At 44.6% G+C, this 21,672-nt stretch overlaps 2 protein-coding genes across 2 annotated transcripts in view; both read left to right on the top strand.

Moving 5' to 3' along the window:
- EXD1 (exonuclease 3'-5' domain containing 1) overlaps positions 1–12,275 on the top strand; it is a 34,914-nt gene extending 22,639 nt beyond the window's left edge. The window contains exons 10-11 of the mRNA XM_065404205.1: positions 2,824–3,015; positions 11,496–12,275. Of these exons, the coding sequence (XP_065260277.1) occupies positions 2,824–3,015; positions 11,496–12,275 (972 nt within the window). The remainder of the gene's footprint in view (positions 1–2,823; positions 3,016–11,495) is intronic.
- A 7,724-nt stretch (positions 12,276–19,999) lies between these two features.
- The window catches only part of INO80 (INO80 complex ATPase subunit), a 135,120-nt gene continuing 133,447 nt past the window's right edge, over positions 20,000–21,672 (top strand). The window contains exon 1 of the mRNA XM_065403615.1: positions 20,000–20,069. The gene's annotated coding sequence lies outside the window, so the exon portion shown is untranslated. The remainder of the gene's footprint in view (positions 20,070–21,672) is intronic.

The following is a 21,672-nucleotide window of genomic DNA, read 5'->3' as shown; positions in this document are numbered from 1 at the left end:
AGCGGCCAGGCGATTTGCCTCAACCTCCCACCCCGCCATAAATGTCTCCCTCTTACTCTCACAGATATTGTGGAGCGCACAGCAAGCAGCAATAACAATGGGGATATTCTTTTCGCTGAGGTCTGAGCGAGTCAGTAAGCTGCGCCAGCGCGCTTTTAAACGTCCAAATGCACATTCCACCACCATTCGGCACTTGCTCAGCCTGTAGTTGAACAGGTCCTGACTACTGTCCAGGCTGCCTGTGTACGGCTTCATGAGCCATGGCATTAAGGGTAGGCTGGGTCCCCAAGGATCACGATAGGCATTTCAACATCCCCAACGGTTATTTTCTGGTCCGAGAAGAAAGTCCCTTCCTCCAGCTTTCGAAACAGAGCAGAGTGCCTGAAGACACGAGCATCATGTACCTTTCCCGGCTGTCCCACGTTGATGTTGGTGAAACGTCCCTTGTGATCCACCAGGGCTTGCAGCAGCATTGAAAAGTACCCCTTGCGGTTTATGTACTCGGTGGCTTGGTGCTCCGGTGACAAGATAGGGATATGGGTTCCGTCTATCGCCCCACCACAGTTTGGGAATCCCATTGCAGCAAAGCCATCCACTATGGCCTGCACGTTTCCCAGAGTCACTACCCTTGATATCACCAGGTCTTTCATTGCCCTGGCAACTTGGATCACAGCAGCCCCCACAGTAGATTTGCCCACTCCAAATTGATTCCCGACTGACCGGTAGCTTTCTGGCGTGACAAGCTTCCACAGGGCTATCGCCACTCGCTTCTCAACTGTGAGGGCTGCTCTCATCCTGGTATTCTGGCGCTTCAGGGCAGGGGAAAGCAAGTCACAAAGTTCCATGAAAGTGCCCTTACGCCTGCGAAAGTTTCGCAGCCATTGGGAATTGTCCCACACCTGCAGCACGATGCGGTCCCACCAGTCTGTGCTTGTTTCCCGGGCCCAGAATCGGCGTTCCATGGCATGAACCTGCCCCAGTAACACCATGATTTCCACATTGCTGGGGCCTGTGCCTTGTGAGAGGTCTATGTCCATGTCAATTTCCTCATCACTCTCATCGCTGCGCTGCAATCGCCTCCTCGGCTGGTCCTGGTTTTGCTTTGGCATGTCCTGGCTCTGCATATACTCCAGGACAATGCGCGTGGTGTTCATAGTGCTCATAATTGCCGCGGTGATCTGAGCGGGCTCCATGATCCCAGTGCTAGCTATGGCGTCTGGTCTGAAAAAAGGCGCGAAACTAGTATCTGACGGACGGAGGGAGGGGCGAGTGACGACATGGCGTACAGGTACAGGGAATTAAAATCAACAAAGGTGGCTGTGCATCAGGGAGAAACACAAACAATTGTCACGCATAATGGCCCCCCAAAGATTGAACTCAAAACCCTGGGTTTAGCAGGCCGTTGATTTCACGGAGGGAGGGGGAAGCAAATGAATACAGAACAAATCTATTTTTTACATCTTAAGCTGGCGGACGACGGTGCAGCATGACTGATAGCCCTCGGCATCTTCTGGGCGCTTGGCAGTTAGTGTACTAAGACTGATAGCCATCATCGTCAAGACGGTTCAATAGGACTGAGCATGTCTGCCCAGGTGCCTCTGATCGAACCGCAATATGACGACGACGGATATCAATCTTAATACACCATCTACTGCCAAAAGGCAAGGGGCTGCTGCTGTGTAGCAATGCAGCCCCATGTCTGCCAGCCCCACGTCTGCCAGCACCCAGATCGCCCTCGGCATCTTCTGGGTGCTTAGCAGAAAATACTGGGCACTTGGCAGAAAATGGCATACTATGACTGATAGCCATCATCGTCATTGTGAAGGCAGCAGAATATGGCTGGGGGGATGGGGGACTGGGGGACATACGGAGTTCCAGCCACTGCTGTACGACGACGACAGTTACCAGTTGTAATACCCCATCTACTGCCAAAAGGCAAGGGGCTGGTGCAATGCAACCCTACGGCTGCCAGCACCCAGATCGCCGATGAAGGCTACCAGTCATGCTGCACCATCTACCGCCAAAAGGCAGTTAGCTGCTGCTGCTGTGTAGCAATGCAGTACCACGTCTGCCGGCACCCAGATGACATATGGTGACGGTGAGCTGAGCTGAGCGGGCTCCATGCTTGCCATGGTATGTTGTCTGCACAGGTAACCCAGGTAAAAAGGCGCTAATCTATTGTCTGCCGTTGCTCTGACGGAGGGGGAGGGGCCTGACGACATGTACCCAGAACCCCCCGCGACACTGTTTTGCATCATTCAGGCATTGGGATCTCAACCCAGAATTCCAATGGGCGGCGGAGACTGCGGGAACTGTGGGATAGCTACCCATAGTGCAATGCTCCGGAAGTCGACGCTAGCCTCGGTACTGTGGACGCGGTCCGCCGACTAGAGCACTTAGAGCATTTTATGTGGGGTCACACACAATCGGCTGTATACAACCGATTTCTATAAAACCGGCTTCTATAAATTCGACCTAATTTCGTAGTGTAGACATACCCTTAGAGGGTGCTACTGCAATGGTATAGCTAACAGGTTTCAGAGTAGCAGCCGTATTAGTCTGTATCCGCAAAAAGAACAGGAGTACTTGTGGCACCTTAGAGACTAGCAAATTTATTTGAGCATAAGCTTTCGTGGGCTACAGCCCACTTCATCAGATGCTAACATGCGCTTCAACAGCACTGGGAATATTATGAGCATCTGGAAATACAGTGTGAGCAGGTGAGAAAACAAAGCACATGGGCAAAAGTTGCTCTTAACTTTGCTAACATTTTTGCTAGGTTAATTGTTTGTGGTTTTTTTCATTTATATTTGGGACATGCAGGAGAATCCTGATATATGGTTTGTGAGACCTCTTCCACCTTCACTGCTGAAAGTATTGGCTCTGGAAACCGTTTACCTTCTACCTCTCCGCTTGTTGCTACTGGATGAGATGATGTCTGACTTAACAACCTTGGTGGATGGATACTTAAATTCATATCGGGAGGGGTCTGCAGATCTGCTGGGGAGCACAGAGGTAGACGCTATCTCACTGGATTCTCAGATTGGCTGTATCACTTAGTGTCATTTTGCCTACCTCCCAATCTTACCTACCACAGAGTTACTATTCATGCATAACTATAGATATGTAGGCTGTTCTGTGCATCAGCAATTCAAATACACACAGTCTTCCATTTACCAAGAAATATTTCTTTTAAAACTATTTTCCTTATCTTGCCTCCTTGAGACATCTTATTAGTTCAAATTCACGGATAATAGTTTTCATCCTTGCTTGCAGAGAGCTTGTCAGACATATTCCAGAATTCCTTGCAGTGGCTCTTGTGATACTTGAAGAAATGTGGAAGTATCCATCTTGAAATATTCCTCAATGGCTGTTAGCCAGGATGGGCAAGGATGGTGTCCCTAGCCTCTGTTTGCCAGAAGCTGGGAATGGGCAACAGGGGATGGATTACTTGATGATTACCTGTTCTGTTCATTCCCTCTGGAGCACCTGGCATTGGCCACTGTTGGAAGACAGGATACTGGGCTAGATGGACCTTTGGTCTGACCCAGTATGGCCGTTCTTATGAAAGTGGTTCCGGGATGTGGGTTGGTGTTGCAAGACTCCTGATATCAGAAGGAAAGAATTGTTACACAAACCAGAATCAGCGAGGATGCTCGAAGGGCTGCTGACCTCAGGGAAAGAAGTTGCAATGCTTTTCAAAATGATCTTGCTACTCATTGTGCATACATTCTGGTGCATATATTCCTAGGCATCTGCATTCCCTCTGCTATCACTCCATTCACTAGCACCTCCATAACCCTCTCTGCAACAATTCTCTTAGATGCATTCTCCAATTTGGTTTCCCTTCATAAAACCCCACCTATAGGCCTCAATCTTGTAAACATTTACGTGCATATAGTTAAAGATATCCATGAACAGTCCCATTGAATGGGACTACTCATGTGTATAATTAAGCACCTGCATAAGTGTTTGCAGCATCAGGGTCTTCATTAGTATTTTATCCCTGGTTTACAGTAATAAAGGTCTGAGTTACCATCAACACACGTTTCAGTAGAAACCATGTAATTTGGGCCTGGAATTGAAGGTTTAAAAAACTTTAGTCTTGGATGTGTCAATATTTTTAAACAGTATGCAGATTTTTTTTCTTTCAGTGTATAATTTTAGAAGCCATTGTTTTAAAAAGTATACGGTATACTATAATTATAATCTTTAATCATAGAAAACAAATATGAAAAATCATATCTGAGGCCCACATGAACAGGATTTCCTTTGGCTTTTGACTTGTCCCCTGCATGAGAATCACTTTGGGTCGCTGAGATTTTTTTTCCTTAAGCCCTCATTAGAATCTCTGCATTGGATTCAATATCTGAAGGGTATGTCTGGAATTAGACTCACTGAAGAATTCAGATGATTGACATTGGAAAGGACCTCTAATCCATCCTTTTGCATCACTGGATCACACTTTCACGAGGACTTGGGGCTTGGAATACCTACTCTGGAGTTTATTGAATTAGCTATTATCATTGTAAATAAGAAATGAGGCTGGGATATATCCACAGAGGAAAAATGTTCTAAAATTACAGATAATATTCTACTGCCCCACATTTAAATGGGAAACACGAGATAAGGAATAATAATGTAGCTCACCTTTAAGAAGGAAACACAATCTAAACTTTTCCTGGTCTGGCCCCAATTCAACAAAGTGCAAGCTTAAATCCCTGGGACTACTCATACGCTTCATCCACTAGATGTCACTGTTGCTTCACAGATGAAGGGGAAGATGCCATAATAAATATTTCTTGTAAAGGTGACCTGCAAAGGAAGAAAAAGGTATCCATAGTCTTCAGGAAAAATAGGTCTGAAGGGACCTGAATTTCTAATGTAAAATACATGCAAAAAAAAGGGTAGGGACAAACCCAACCTTTTAGACCATCATTATATGTAATAAAGAAGCAAAAAAGCATAAATTTATTTTCCTCTCCCCACCAGTTTACCGACTCTCCCCCCCCCCCCCCCCCCCCAAAAAAAAGTTAGTGGGTTACTTTAATGGAATACCCATACTAACAAGTGCAGGGGCCCCGGGCTGGGGGTGGGGCAGCGAGGAGTCACGTGGGGAGGTCACATGTCCTCCCCTTTAGCTGGTGACCCTGAGTATGGGTGTTAATCTTTGGTGTTAATCCATTGACTTTATAGGGTTTAGATTGGGAATTAATCTGGCCATGTTCATTTAAAAAAAATCCTTACTTTTTTTTTTTAATTGCTGTTAAAATCTAAATAGTTCTCACATTTAATGATCTAATTTTCTTCTGTCTGTTTCCTTTTTAAAAAGCTCTCAGCTTGGACAGTGAAAATAGTTGGTTTCACTTCTGTTTCTGTTCATTTCATAGTCATGCCAAACCCACACAAAAAAACACAGAAATTGGGCTTGTTTTTGGCTTAATTGGCTTGTGAGTTGCTTGTTGGCTAGTTTTTGGCTTGTCGCTTGTTTGGCTGTTGCTTGTTGTAGCTTGTTGCTGCTTCTTTTTTTTATCGGCTCCCAGACAGCAGGGGCAAGGGGGGGAGAGATTCGGGGTGCACAGCAGGCCCACCACAGTCCCTGACTGCACGCTGGGGGGGATCTAGTCACATAGAGTGTTGGGGTTCATAGGGACTGGCTTGTTTTGGCCTTGTTTTGAAATGGGATTAGCTTGATTTTTGGCTTATTGTGAAAGTTGGGGTGCTTATTTACCACGTGAAAGTTGGCAACTGTGCTTTCAGCTACACTTACACTAGCAGAGGTAACCTCAGTGTGTGGGAGGAACAACTAGATGTTCAGTAGTTTATGGCCTTCTGTTAAACACAAAGTTCCACCAGTTTAAGTAAAATCTGTTTAAAAACTGATTTATTTAAATCAGTGCAAAACCACTGTGTAGACACTCTTGAATTGAATTAAACTTGGTTCCTTAACTAAATAAATGAAACCAATTTAAAAGCATCTGTGATGTCCTTCCCGTTTGAATGTTTGAGCGCTCTTCCCTCCCCAGTGCAAAGCCTCACTTTCCTGCTGTTTTCAGTTTTGTAGCCTGAGTAATCAAGGGAACACAGCAGACAGCTGTGTTCCTATAAGCTCCCTTTGTGTCTATCTCCTTCGTTGCTGGGTTCAAATATAACATTTTGAGATGCAGGATTCTACTGCTGCCTCTGCCTGAAGAAGAAACATTAAGCAAATAATACTATGAAAAAAGGGGGAAAGTTTATCTAGAGGCTCAAGGTGGCAGACTGCTGATTTTGCTGCTGGGACAGTGTGAACCAGCCAGCTAGAGAGGGTGAACTGGCAATTAAAAGCAGAACAAAGGAATAGGTTGCTGCCTGGAGCTCCTGCAAAAAAGCAGTGAGGGAAAAGCAAGCAGCCACATTGATTGACCACATGCAAGCGGCAGGCAAGCAGTTTAAATCTGCATTGAGGGTCTAAAGCCAGCAGAGAGATCCCAAGTACAGACCAAGGAAGAATAACAAAAAGGCAACAGAGAGTCCTGTGGCACCTTTAAGACTAACAGATGTATTGGAGCATAAGCTTTCATGGGTGAATGCCCACTTCGTCGGATGCATCCGACGAAGTGGGTATTCACCCATGAAAGCTTATGCTCCAATACATCTGTTAGTCTTAAAGGTGCCACAGGACTCTCTGTTGCTTTTTACAGATCCAGACTAACACGGCTACCCCTCTGATACTTGACACCATGCAAGGCACTGCATTTAGCCGTATGGAATGGAAATCTATCAACCTCATGAAGAGACATGCATCCGACGAAGTGGGCATTCACCCACGAAAGCTTATGCTCCAATACATCTGTTAGTCTTAAAGGTGCCACAGGACTCTCTGTTGCTTTTTACAGATCCAGACTAACACGGCTACCCCTCTGATACTTAACAAAAAGGTGTTTCTCTGTGGGACAAAAGGTGTTCAAAAAGGTGAAGTCCAACAGGAGAGCAAAGAAATGGCAACTTTTGTGGGCATTGCTGGTGAATTTGGTGACAATCCAAATAGTGAATGGTGTTGTACCTCAGATGTTTTGAGCAATTTGTAACCTGCAACATCATTCCAAATGAACGAGTTTCAACCTTGCTGACAGTGATGGGTCTGAAGGCATATGGACTGCTATTATCTCCAACTGTGTCCGGAACCGCTACGTCCACAGCATTTTTCTTCTACCCCATCAATGATAGCAGAAGATTATTGGTTCCATCAGGGAAGTGGAGAGTTGGTAGCATAGTTTGTTGCTGCTCTAAGGAAGTTGTTCGAGCATTGTCAGTTTGGGTAAACATTAAGTGATGCCCTGATTGATCAATTATTCTCTGGATTAAGCAATGATCCAATTTGGAAGATGTTACTGATTGTATCAATGCTTACATTCAAGAAGGCTGTTGAAGTATCAATTGCAATGGAAACTGCAGTGAAGAAGTCTCTGGAATTTAGTGTGAACCAAGAAGTTCATCTCATGAATCGGTGAGACAGAAGACCACAGGAATGGAAGGAATTTCCATGTGGCCATTGTGCACAAACTACATACACTGAGAAGGATTGCTGGCCATGCCAGTTTATTTGCAGAAAGTTCCAGAAGAAAAGAGATGTTGCCATGACCTGTTGCTCAGTTCAGCGACCAACACAGAGTAACCATCCATCCAAGAAGACACCTATGAAGATTGAACCTAAGAAAGGATGGAATTCGGGAATTCATAATGTGGAAAAAGATGAGCTCTAGTGACAGTGACCGAGACCTAGCATTACATTTTGTTATCAGAAGCTGGAGTCAGCGATGGCATCTGGGTCATACCTTTTGATCAAAGAAGTTCATACAAGAATGGAGCATGATACTGAAGCTGCCATCTCACTGATTTCTGCATCTACCTATCACCAGACTTTGTCACTAGTTCTTCTGGAATCAACTTACACAGTTCTGAAGACTTATACTGGGGAAAAGTTTGGTCCCAAAAGCGGTACTCCAGGTAAAGTTTCAACTAGATGGACAATTAGTTGTTTTACACTTTTACAATATGTGATTGAAGGAAAGTATCCACTATTATTTGGTAGATCTTGGCTTGAAACACACTCAGTGTGAGTTGGATTGAGATCAAGGCGATCATGAAAGCACCTCAAAATCTTCAAAAAGAACAAGGAGTACTTGTGGCACCTTAGAGGGTTTTAGCCCATGAAAGCTTATGCTCAAATAAATTTGTTAGTCTCTAAGGTGCCACAAGTACTCCTCGTTCTTTTTGCTGATATAGACTAACACGGCTACCACTCTGAAACCTATCAAAATCTTCAGGAAATATTTGACAGACATTCTAAAATTTTTGAAAAAGAACTTGTACAGATGAGCAACATGTCAGTGAAGCTGACTGTTAAGTGTGACAGCCAGCCAAAATACTGCCAGTGCAGAGTTGTGCCTTATGCTCTGAAGCCTCTGGTGGAGGCTAATTTGGACCGTTGAGTGAGAATATTGGAATCTTGTCACTGGTTTCACACAGTGAGTGGGCTATACCCATTGTACCAGTGATCAAGAAGGATGGCTCAGATCGAATTTGTGGAGATTTCAAAGTGATGCTGAATCCAGTTTTATGTGCAGACCAGTATCCACTACCTCCTATTGAAGATTTGTTCACTACTCTTAGTGGAGGACGTTGTTTCAATAATTTGGATTTGCTCAATGCATACCTACAAATAGAAATTGATGCAGCATCTCACAATCAACACACAAAAAAGGTATATTTTGTTACAACAGGTGGCTTTCTGGTATCACATCAACACCTGCCCTGTTCCAGAAAGCCATGGATGAGATCCTGAAGGACTGAATGGCATACAGTGTTATTTGGACAATGTCCTCATTACAGGAAATGATCAAGAGTGCTTTTTTCCATTTATATTTGGCAAAAATTTCTTTTGGATGCAGACCTGTCACAGTCTTTTGTGTAGAGACACAGGAAACCATGGCAGGTCACTTCTAGAACAGATTACTGCAATGTGCTCTGTACAGCTACTCCTGAGAACCACTTAGAACGTTCATCTGGTACAGAGTGACTGCCCATTTACTTCTCATTGGAAGCATGCTATGCTTGTGCTCCACAGATTGCACTGGCTTCGAGTTTGTTTCCAAGTGACCCAACCCTAAATGGTTTAGGTCCTGGCTTCCCCTCTCCCTGTAGGATATCTCAGCACTTGACATGCTAGACACATGTCCTCCTGGTCAAACAGGACAGGGCTGGTGACAGGACATTTTCAATTAAAGGCATTTTACCCTAGAATTTACTACCGCCATCATTTTGATCCAATGGAGCCAAGCGATTGACCTTCAGGGCAAGCTAGGAGTCTTATCTATTTCTCTAGGCCTTTCCGAGGGGGTGGTTAAGTGGGTGAGAGTGGATTGAAAGGAGAAGAGTTGTGGTCCTAAAGGGCTGGGTAGGTATTAATGTGACATTCTTTATGTATGTTTATGTTATGTAGGCACTTAGAGCAATGAATAGGGGATTTTAACAATATACACATAAAGGCGCTAAGCCAAGACCACGTGTATGATGTACAAGGATGGCCTGAAACTGCTTGCTTCATATGTTACAAGTATTGGGGATTGCCTTCTCTCTGGTTTAGTTGAAGGACCTGCTTGATGTCTCTGAGCATGTTAGTGAACTTTTTGCACCTTAATTTAAAGGGTGGAGGTGTGAATCTTTAGCAAAGATATCCTCTGTCCAGAATGCTAAGTATACTTTTGTGACAATGTAGCCCTGTGTCCACACCCTATACACTATTGTAATAAATGATGTACAAAGTATGCCTTGAGAGATATAATTTGAAAACTCATAATTTGCTGGTCAATGTTGCCCTGATAAAATGTGTGGCAATATTGTATGTAGAGTTATAAGGTTTCTCTATATAATGTTGTTAACATGTTCCAAACCATAGCAGAAGTTGGCAAACAGGCCTGTCTCAAACAAAGGAATGTGTGCACTGCTTAATTTGCATTTAAGTAGTAAACAGAGTCATCAAGCAGGAAGGGTAGACAAAGAAACTCCAAACAAGTAAGGAAAAGTAACAGGGAACATCCTTCTCCGTAGAATTTTGTCTCCAGAATCTCAGCTGGAAATGTTTATATAAAAAGGAGAGCCAGACACGCCAATGCACCCCCTCCTCTCTGTCCATCAATTCATGTTCCAGAGGTGAAAAAGAAGCACCTATTGAACTGGAAAAGGGGTCCTGGCGTAAGCAGTTTGGTCAGTAAGACTGATGAGAGTATGTGATGAGAAAAACTTTGCTTTGAATTTAACATAGTTTATGTTAAGCATCAGTTGCACTTTATTTTTCTTGTAACCGTTTCTGACTTTTATGTCTCATTACTTGCAGTCACTTAAAATCTCTCTTTGTAGTTAATAAACTTGTTTTGTTTGTTCTAATCCAGTGTGTTTAAATTGAAGTGTCTGGGAAACCCCATTTGGGCTAACAAGGTGGCATGTGCATATTATTTCTGTTAAAGAAATATGGACTTTATATGAATTTGTACTGCTTAGGAGAGGGCTGGGCAATTCAAGACATACATTTCTGGGGGGAAATCTGAGACTGGGATTGTGTAGGGGTCACCTTGCATTATAACCAAGGCTGGTAAGAGCAAAGGTATGGCTGGCTGGCTGCAGCACACACAGATGTAGCTGGGAGTGACTTGCATGCTGGAAGCTGTTTGTGAGCAGTCCAGGGTGGAAGCTACAGCAGTAAAGCATTGTAAAGGGCACCCTAAGTGAGAGGGCATGGGTGACATAGCTGCTCATTAGTTTGGATTGTACCCTGGGTATGTGACAACATTGGAATAGGTGTTAAAAAAAACCCAACAGATTTTAAGCTGTCTAAAAATCCCTTTCCCTCCTAATTGTTTGGGGTTTTTGGGGGGGTGGGGGAGAGGTTTTTTGCAGGGGAGGTTGAGGGTTTTTTCTTTCTTTCATTCTTTTTTACTCTTGTGATATGGTCATTTCCTTAGTTCTCCAGTTCACACTAGGGAATTCTACCAACCATGTTTAAATGACATGGCAGTAAAAACCCCATAAGCCACTGGAGTCTTGTCTAAAAGAGAGGCCCCACCACCAGCGCAGCTGAACTGGTGGTATCATCAGATGGAATTTTTTTTATTATAATTCCCTAGTGCAGAAAGCCTTTCAGAGTAGATCAGCCTAAATTTCTAATGTAAAAACGAGCAGGACGATTTATTTTTTTTAAACTTTCAGTTCTTTATACATCATAAAGAAGCAAAAAAGGGTACAAGCCCAAATATTTTTTCTGTTGTAGGTTGCCTTTAAGAAGGAAGTTTAAAGTTTTTTGTGTTTAATTTCTCTGGAAGATAGGAATTACTTTAAATTTGGGAGGCACTATAATAAACAATTTTAATGACAGGCGATTATTCTGTTGGGCTGTGACTTGTACAGAGGTCCCTCATGCTCTGCCTGTGTTTTTTCCCCCTTGTCTTTTTAATCAGATCTCTTGTATGGAGCTGCCAGAGGAGCTGCAGCAGCTGGCAGATTTCCAAAAGTTGCGAAGAGAGAAAGCATTAAAAAAGTACAAGGTAAATGAGGAGGGTCTCCTAATCAGACCACCACTGGAATCCAAAGGAAAGAAGGCAGCAGAGGTGGAAGAAAAACAAGGAGAGGATAGTTGTTGGCTTTCTTCTAATGGAGCAGCCTTACAAAAGACATCCTTCCATCCCCAAGATCCACTTCATCAAAATGATGATGAGCAGAAGCAAGTGGTAGATCACTGGGAAAATAAAAAGTCTAGAATCGGCTATAAAAATCCATCCTTCGAAATGGAGGCAGGAGCAAGAGACTTGGTCAGCTGGAACTCTGTATCGGAAAACACCCAAGCAATGGGGAAGGGATTCTCTCCAGAGCAGAAACCTCACACACAGGCTGCTGGATCTTTACAAGAAGAGAGAAGTCTATTGTTCACGGGAAACCAGGATGAAGACTTATTTTGTGCAAAGCATAGCACCATTGTGTCTGCCTCTACTCCTCCAAAAATTAGAAATTCTCTTCAAGATTCATTTCAGGTTCCACGGCAGCCCTCACTTTCTGTACTGCCTCCTTGCCCAGTCCTAGAGACTGTTGGTTTGTGGCAGAACCCATCCTTGAAGATGACCCAGACCTACATTTCCAATTTCCCAGTAAGGCCAGAAAGGGAAGGGAGTTCAGCAGTTCGCTTTGCCTTCCCTTCAGGTCTCAGCTGCCGGATGCCAGCACCAAGCCCTGCCGGAAAATAGCAGAGCTATTTTCATTACTCTTTCAAAAAAAGAAAAGATCATTGTCTCCACCGTCCTGTCAGTACAAGTGTCTTCAAGAATTTTTAGGTATTGGAGAAAAGTATTTCATTTCTATGTTTCCCACTTGTTGAAATAGTTCTACAGAATTCTCACCCAGTTCCAGCAAAGCTTCTGTAGTGCAGACGAGGCCCTACTGTAGATATAGCTTGCTGGTATAGTTTATATCAGTCCCCTGAACTAAGTAAGCTATAACAGCAAAAGCACTCTTGCGCCAGTATAACTGCATTTTACCTAGGACTTTTGCTGGTATAAAAAAATCACATCCCTAGATGATATTACTGTATCTGCAAAAATTTCTAGTGTAAACCTGACCTAAGTGTGACAACACTGATGTAGACTTAGCTCCATCATTTTCGCAAACTGATAAAGTAACTGAGCTGTGTAGCATGGGATTGCTCAAGATTGTCCATGATTTGGTAAAGACATATAATTAAGTATTGCATGGTCAGCACTCTTGATATTTTGGAAGAGAAAGTCACCTCATTCCGTTGGGAGTGGGGGGAGAAATGGGGAGGTTGTGTTGTGAAGTTTTGTGGCTGGTTGTATGCAGTAAGATTTCACTGAGCACTAACAGTGTACGTAATAGGGAGGAGGTATGGTTCTCTGCCCCAAGAAGATTGCACTCTTGTGGTCCCCTCATTCTTAGATTGCAGAGTTGCATTAATTAAATGTGAGGCTGTTTCACTATCATATGGAATCCAGGGTTTGTGGTTTTGAATGTATACAAATACTTGTTTGAGTTGTGTTGACTGGGACACAAACTGTTGAGCCATTGATTTCCAGTTGTCAGCCTGTGATGTATATGTGCATTTTTGAAGTATTCTTGCTAGGGAAAACAAACTCCATATATTTTTACAAACAATACTAAACTAGCAGTTCCGAAATAGGACTTTCTTTTGGTACTGGCTTACTTTTTTTTCATTGTTGTGGGGAAGGTGTTTCAGAGGTGGATCATGCTCCCTATATCAGTGCATTTTGGGGGCTAAAGAGAGACAAGCTTCCACAAGTTCTCTGAAACATTTACATTATTCTGTATTGAAGAAAAAAATCCAGGTTCTGCTGTCATGGTTTAAATAAAAAAATAAAAGCAGTTTGAAACAAGCATCTTAATTTTTTTAGTTTTTTAAACTTAAACTCAAGGCTCTGAAAACCAGACACTACAGAGTTAAGGTGAACACCCACCTAACCTTTACTCTGTCCTCTGGAGCTGGCAGTAACCACTGGGAATAATCTGCATGCACGCAAGCTGTATTCATTATATTATAAGTTGCTGTATTGAATAATGGAGGGATGAGTTGGAGAAGTTTGGCTGAGCTGTGAGATGAGGCAACTGGGGGAAGAGGAGGTGTCCTGCCTCTCTGAGGGGGGTTGCTGAGTGCTCTGCCTGACCCTTGCCCCATGTGTGTGATAAAAGGAAACAGATGCATATGTCCCCTGCGGGCTGCAGTTTAGTATCTCTAGAATGGTGGCAATTACTCAAGCACATACTAGCTTGCATAACAGTAGCAGTGAAGCTTCAGCAGCTCCCCCCTGGATATGTACTTAAGCGGCTAGCTTGTGCTGCCATCCCTGCTAGGGTGGCTCCACTGCTATTGGTATTTGAGCTAACTAAATCAAAGCTGACTTGGGTATGTCAATGCATGCTGTTTGCAGTGTAGACATACCCACAGTAGGGCAGGTCGTCCCCAGTTACTAGCTCTCTGGGGGTGAGGATCCCCTGAATGCCAACACACACAGGAGGCAGGAAGAGGAGTTAGGGCTCCACACATTGCAGCTGATTGGAGGAGATTGGAGAGGGGCTCATAACTCCTGGAGGTGCAGCATCCTCCAGCTCCAGGCTCATATGGGAGTTTAGGGAGAGGGGCTCAGACTTCCTCCAGAGGGGCAGGCCCCCTCAAGATCTTGGCTCACCTATGAGGGGCAGGGAGCGAGGCTGAACCTGCCAAAGGGGCATTGATGAATCAGTGCTGGAACTGTGCTATAATAATCCCACAGGTGGAAAAGTAGACACATGCCTAGCAATCATTCTCACATATCTGCACAGAGCATGTGTAATTTATTATCTTTCAGAAAATAGCGGCTCTTCTAAATTAGCAGGGCAAATTTCCCAAAGAGAAAAATAGTAGCAACATACCTATGGGTCATTCTCAGATTTCTGCTAACCGAAGGGTTCATGTTTACATTGCATGTGTGTAGCTCCGGTTCCATGGACAGCACATCCCCTTGAGCCACACATGTAATGTGAAAATGGAAGGCTGGAAACCCTCTTGGCTAGTCTTTCTGCATGTGTGCTTTTCAATTGCTTTGGTGTGTGAGTGTTTGGCATGTACTATTCTAGAGAGGTAAACTGTTTCTTTAATAAATATTTCAACATTGCTTCCCAAAGGGGCAGCAGGTGACATGCACTAGCTGAGATAAATGTTGCATAACTGAGATCTGTTGGGGGAGGATCAGTGCCATGATTTGAGGCCCAGATGTGTGTGTATAGGTGGAGGCGAGGCGGGAATTGATAAACTATTGATATTGTGAAATGCTCTTCTTTTCCAGGGCCTGTATTTCGGGAACCCCTTGCTCAAATGACCCAAAATTTAGACCACTAACCCTACTCCACACCCTCATGAGGCACAGCAAATTTCAAGATAATATTTAAACAGAAAGGGTATCTCAACCATTACTATAACAAAGCCGATGCTGCACAATAATAAAATAAATTAAAAAAAACAACATACTTCAGGGGTCTTTCTATTAACACGCTCTTGATTGGATAGAAGTTTGAGGAAAAGTGGGAGGCATGATATTCAAGCAGGCCTTCCTTTGTTGCAATGGGGGAACTTTGCATAGCCATATACTCCTAACTGGAGTTAGGTCGGGGGAGGCACAGAGGAACAGAAACCAATGAACTATGATGTCCAGGGGACGCCCAGACCAATCCTTCCCTTGTTGCAGTGTGTGGACTTTTATATGCATGCACACCTCATTGGATTGAACTCTGGGCAGGCTGGCACTTAGCACTGCATCTACAAGCATTCTACAAGCATCAGCATTCATTAACCTCCACAACAACCCAGGAGAGTGGTAAATATTATCCCTATTTTAATAACAGGGAAGCTAAAGCGCAGAGAGGCCAAGAGGCTTCCCCAAAACTAGATAGGGAGTTAGCTATGGAACTCTGTGGGAGATAAACCATTCTTGAGACACAGCTCTTGAGGCATTTACAAGTGCCTCAGTGGTTTATAATATCACTTGGCTGCAGCCCTCACCACCCGCGATTTTTAAGAAGATAAATTTAAATAGCAAAGTATCTTTGTTGAAGGTTAGCACAAATCCTTGTCTTGGGCCTTTCTAAGTAGTAGGGCCATATATTAAAGGTAAAAGCACCTTGTTATAGAAACTGATAGATGCACTCTATAGCATAGTCACAAATAAAATTCAGGTTTCAGAGTAGCAGCCGTGTTAGTCTCTAAGGTGCCACAAGTACTCCTGTTATTTTTACAAATAAAATTGTTTCTTAAGTTACATTCAATTCATGTTTATTAGGTCTGCTTAATACTTAGTATAAGATACTTTTTAAAAATAAATACATCAAAAACCTGTAAGGAGTTCAGTATCATGGCAACAAGCCTAGTATAAAAACGTAGAATGCAGTTTGTGATCCCTCTGTGGACTTACTTGAGATCACGGCAACCATGAATTAATTAGAAAATCCTAAAATAATGTGACTACTGCAGCTGTTGATCACTCTTGTGTACAGAATATTTTGAATGTGGTCTGTACACATTTTAGCATAGCCTGCATTCTTCCTGCTCAAAATCCTGGAATTGTTTACTAGTCTCTTCAGGACATCCTTTGGCTCTGATGATGACAATTCCTGAAGCAACCAATCTTTCCTGAAGCAGTTGTGTGGCCCAGTTGTGAGACCTGATCCTTCATTTTGGCATACAGTAAGGAAGGACTGAAGGAGATGTAGAATGGATGGAAAAGGAGTACAGGGAATATGTATTGCAGATATGATTAGTTGGAAGTAGGCCCACAACAAGGTAGTAGTACAGCTGGTCTGCTTTCTTCTGAAAAGGCACTAAAATGTGTGCTTGCTGTGGTGCAGAGACCATCCTCGCTTCTGAGGAGCAGTAACAAAAGAGCTCAGCTGCAGTGTCTTGTCCAGGGATTCTAGAAATCCATTTGCCACAGAAAAATGCAGAATTTGCATTTTTACAGAGAATCTTTAGTTTTTACATTTTGTGAAAAAATAAAAACATATTAGCTATTAACGGAATTTTACTGAAAGTACTGGTGTCACTTATGCAATGCACACAACCTTCCCCCTTTGTGGTTGATTTTTGAATGCGCTTTAAATGTACATAGCTAAACATACTCCAATAAAGTGCTTCTGGTGTATAGAGGTTACTCAATGGGGTGTAGGAGTTCGTGTTTTAATGCATCTCAAATTTCACTTCAGCCGCCAGACATAATTAAAGTTATGGAAAGATGCCGAAAACTTTAAAAATCACCCTAGACATTGTGTCACTGAGTTTGGCAAATTTCACATTGATAGTAATATGCTATTCTCTACTGTATGCAGCAAGGCTGTAATTTATGTTTGAAGGCGACACTTGTAGAACACATGGAAAGCGTTAAACATAAACTGAATTAAAAGAAATGAAAACAAGAGGCTGAAACAGCAGGGCCATTGACAACAGTAAAGAAACAATGCACTGTGACTGGATCATTCTATTAATTGTATTTTATTATGATCGTTGGCACTGGTAGGTTTTGAACTAGCTTAAAAATTGGAAATATATCAATAAAACATTGTGTTAAATTGATACCTATGTATATTGTGACGAGAGAAACTAAAGTTCAGCATTTCATTTTAATTGTAGAAAAATGCAGATTTGTATGTTTTTTTTATCAGAGAATTTTGGGGGTTTTATCACAGAAAACTAGGATCCCTGCTTAAGTCCCACTGCTGCTCCCCCAACTTGTCACCTGGCTCTTCCTACTATCCATCTTGCTTCACACCTTCATCAGTCACACAGGCAAACTAAGGCTAGGGAAAAACCCTCTGAGTGCTGCCTGCTGCATACCAGGGATAAGAATTTACAACCCTTTCCCATACTTGGGCAGGGGAAGATATGATCTCTTGAGATGTCCTCCCTCAATTGTAGCAAGAGAACAAAGAATGCTGAAGGAAGAATCTCCCTCCCAACTAAGGGAGGTGAAGAGCAACGTCCCTTCTCGAGCATGATAAAGGACTCTGGCCAGCATTCCTTCATCTCAGTGCATGGCTTCTGGTGCTGACAAACCCTTGGAGGTTTTTAAGGCCCGGCTTGACAAAGCCCTGGCTGGGATGATTTAGTTGGGAATTGGTCCTGCTTTGAGCAGGGGGTTGGACTAGATGACCTCCCGAGGTCCCTTCCAACCCTGATATTCTATGATTCTATGACACCCCTCTGACCTCATATACACAGAAAGTTTTACTAGTTATACTGGGATAGTTATGTAGACACTTATTCTGGAACAAAAGGAGCCTTTTCATTTTAGTTTAAACCCCTTCCCATGTGACATGCTGAACTGGGAAAGAAACCCTCATATCAGAATAAGTGTGTCCACAGGGTGGGGGTTATACCAGTACCTGTACAACTATATTGGTATAACTGGTAAAACTGTCTTGTGTAAAAAAGCCTAAATAGCTCCTCCATTCCCTACTGGGAGTGGGCTGAGGAATAAGGAAGTGGATTTGGAAAGGATGAATAATTATGTGTAATTGGGAGTAGGCAGATTTAGTGGATTGATACAGAAGTAACAAGATCAAAGGTGAAAATGAGGTTGAGGGGATTGATAAAAAGTGAGAGATTTGAGATGAGATGTGTCAGAGTAAATAACAAAATAGAAACTGTACCAGAGTCCACATGACTTCCTAGAACTAGCTAATCACTGGTAACCATTCATATCAAGCCAAAGCCATAATAGAAAGTGAATTAATCAAAGCAGGGTTGTAAACGCTTGCAGTTTTTCCCCAGAGGATAAATTTGTGGCATAATCATGTGACAGTATTGGTCCTTATAGATATTTGGGGACTGTTTTAAAGTACAGTTCTACTGGGGAGGTTTAAAAACAAAGCCAAGTGTAAAAAAGGCTGACACCAAGCTCCTAGCTATATATCTCAAAATGTATCACAATACATTTCTAGGAGACTGGATGACTCAAGGGATTAGTAACAAGATATACAATCTTGAACTTCTGGTCTAGAGTTCATATCCAGTTCTGATAGTTGTGAATTAAACTACTTGATGGGTTTTGATAGTTTATGCATGATGAGCGATTGGTCTCAGTCCAGGTCTCCATAGCCAAATGTCTACATTGCAATACACCCCCATCAGCATGTGTACTGGTTGCTTCAGTAGCAGAGGTCAAGGATTGAATGGGCCTGAAGACTGAGCTGCTTCTCAACTTGGTGGTGATCCCTCTGGATTGACACTGGTGAGAAAACATGGAGAAGTCATTCTTCATGGCACAGATTGTCTCTTTACTGTATTTATATATTACCCAGCACAATGGGGCACCAGATCAGGCTTTTGAGTGCTTTCAACATATAGTCTCTACTACTACTAATTCTCCACAGCTGTCAGGTTAGCAACTTGCCCTGGCACACTGGTGTACATCTTGCAACTCTCAGTCCTGCCCATTGTGGTCTTATTCAGCAGGGAAATCCTGTGCCTAGGTAAGGATATGCGTATCTCTTGCATGCAGAAGGGCCCCACTCTGTGCCACCCCCAGGAAGAGATGAGGCTGGAGGAAGGTGCAGTTGCAGGGCGGGGGGGAAATCAGCAGTCCCTTAATCCTGCTAATCATTGCTACCCACCAGATGTAATGGTGCCACAGATGGGCTACTGCAACTGCCCCTTGGCCACTTGCTCGTGGCCCTGTCATAGTGGGAGGTGCTGGCGGGTGGCTGCTGCCTGTGCCTTGGGGCACCCTTGGCAGACGTAGATGTCTCACAGAGGCCTGGCTCGTAGGTCTTGCGGCGACCTGCTAGCGGGGCTTCTCCTCTAGGTCCCTCACCCGCTACACGCGCAGCCACCCAGCCTGGCCAGCCACAAGCACAAGCACACGCCCACCCGACTATCAGACTCCGCCCCCTCCTGATCCTAACCATCGCGAGGGTTTCCTCCTCCCTCACGCGAGATTTGCTGTCTCACCCTGGCCACCTTGGCCGAATCCCTTCGGCAATTTTCGTCATTGCCAGGCTCTACCAATCGACCCTAGGAGCGCATCGATGAGCGCGGGCCCCGCGCGACAAATGTGTGGGGGGGCGGCCCCGGGGTGTGGACGCGGGGGCTGTGCGGCAGTCGCGGCCATACGCGCGGGGCGGCGGTTGCGGGGTGGGGTTCGGGGTAACGGGTGGGCGTGCGGGGCTCGATTGTTTAGGCCTGGCCATGGCGTCTCTCCTCCCCCCCGCCATGGCTCCCCGTGTCCCTGCTCCTCTCCTCTCAGTGAGCGAAAGTGGCCGCCGCCGCCGTCCCAGCGCCCGCAGCCGCCGCCTCCTCCTCCTCAGCAGCAGCGCGGCCGCCATCTTGGCGAGGCAGGAGCCGAGAGGGCCCCGCGGCAGGAGACAGGCTGAGCCAGCCCAGGCAGCGCAGGGCGAGAGGCCGGGTGGAGAGAGCGGGGGAGCCAGCCCAGGAGACACCCCCAGGCCCCCGCCGCTCCCGCGCCGCAGCCGGGCCCGCCACCCAGGTGAGCTACAGCGGCGGCCGGGCAAGGGCACGCTCGGCCGGGGCGGAGAGGGCCTACAGGCGGCGGCAAGGCCCGGCCAGGCCGCAGCTTCTCCCCCCCCCGCTAAGCAGTGGCCGCAGCAGCCGGGTCTCTTCTTAAAGGGGCAGGTCTCTTTCCTCCCTCCCCGGGGACACACCCCGATATCAGCGCGGGGGGAGGGGCCCCCGGGCACGGTTGATTCTGGAGACTGCTTCGGCCCCCCCGGCCCCCGGAGGAGCTGTCCCCGAGCGGGGGGAGGGGCGTGTGCGCTGGGCTGGGCTGTGGAGCTAGCCGGGGCGATGTGTCCCAGCTGTACCTGTAAGGCCCACGTGCCTGGGCGCTGCACGACGCCGCAGCCCGGTGCGAGGTGTAGTCACACCTGTCATGCACACTCGTAACCGTGTCATTCGGGGGGAGACAGCCGGCTCTGCGGGTCGTGCTAGTATCTGGAGCACACGTGCAATAATACTGATACTTGCTGTTGCCTAGCGGAGGGCGTCAGGGTGCGTGGCACTGTACCTCGTACATATCTCCAGTATTGTCTCATGAAAGTGATAATCAGGGCCATGTGTCCTAATGGCACTTGTAGCACCGAGATGCAATAATGTTGCTCAAAAGCAAGGGTGGGGGGCTGTTTTATATCTGTACCTATACACTCAAGCAATAAGATTGCACAATGGTGCTTGCTGTTGCATGGCTAAAAGAGCTAGGACAAGTCCTATCTATACTTGTAACACACATTACCAGCAAAGTGGCACACTGGCGTTTGCTGTTGCACAAGCTGATGCTTCTATATATACAGTTGTGTATGCAGATAGAAAACAGTATAGTTAAAATAAAGACAGGATAAATATTTATATCCTGAGTTTAGTCACTCATAACTTTTCCTGAAATCTTACTGTTAGGACAGTAGATGCAGAGAGGGGATTAAGCTTGTGTGTTTGGTTAATGATCTCCAGTAAACAAGTATTTATGATTTGATATTTATAATTATGGTTGGTGGTGAAAACTTCTCTACTGCTCTTCTTGACTATAGGGTGTAAAATAAATCCATCCCAAACACACAGCTCCATAGAGACAGAGCCACAACTGTCAGACTAAATATAATCCACCAAACACCAACTGTGCAATGTTCAATTCATTCACCCGCACACTGTAGCTACTTTCATCATGGGCAGCAAGGGGGAGCTGTACCTGTCCTTATGGCATCACAGATGTGAATCATATTTGTACATTTTGCATGTCATCAAGTAATCTTTCATTTATCATTCAGATGTCAAATTTCAGTACTCTTTTATTTTAGATCTTAGATACTTGTTCTTGTGTCTTGGAGGAGTATGGGGTGTTTGGCAAGATGTGCATAGTGAAATGTATATATGCATTTTATTTTACTGTGCAGTTGAATCAAGTTTCACCAAATTTAGTCAAATCATCAGATCTGAGTATTCGAGATTCTGTATCTTAAGAGTTAAAGGATTCTGAGATGTTTGTAAAATCAGCTTTACATTGGCTCCCACAATGTCCTGTACTGGGCAGTGGTTACTATGAATTTTCTGTATAATTTAAATATGTGATGTAGTTCTTA

Source organism: Emys orbicularis, chromosome 4, assembly GCF_028017835.1.
Source record: "Emys orbicularis isolate rEmyOrb1 chromosome 4, rEmyOrb1.hap1, whole genome shotgun sequence".
Classification (NCBI taxonomy): Eukaryota; Metazoa; Chordata; order Testudines; family Emydidae; genus Emys; species Emys orbicularis.
This window is presented reverse-complemented; position numbering and strand designations above follow the sequence as displayed.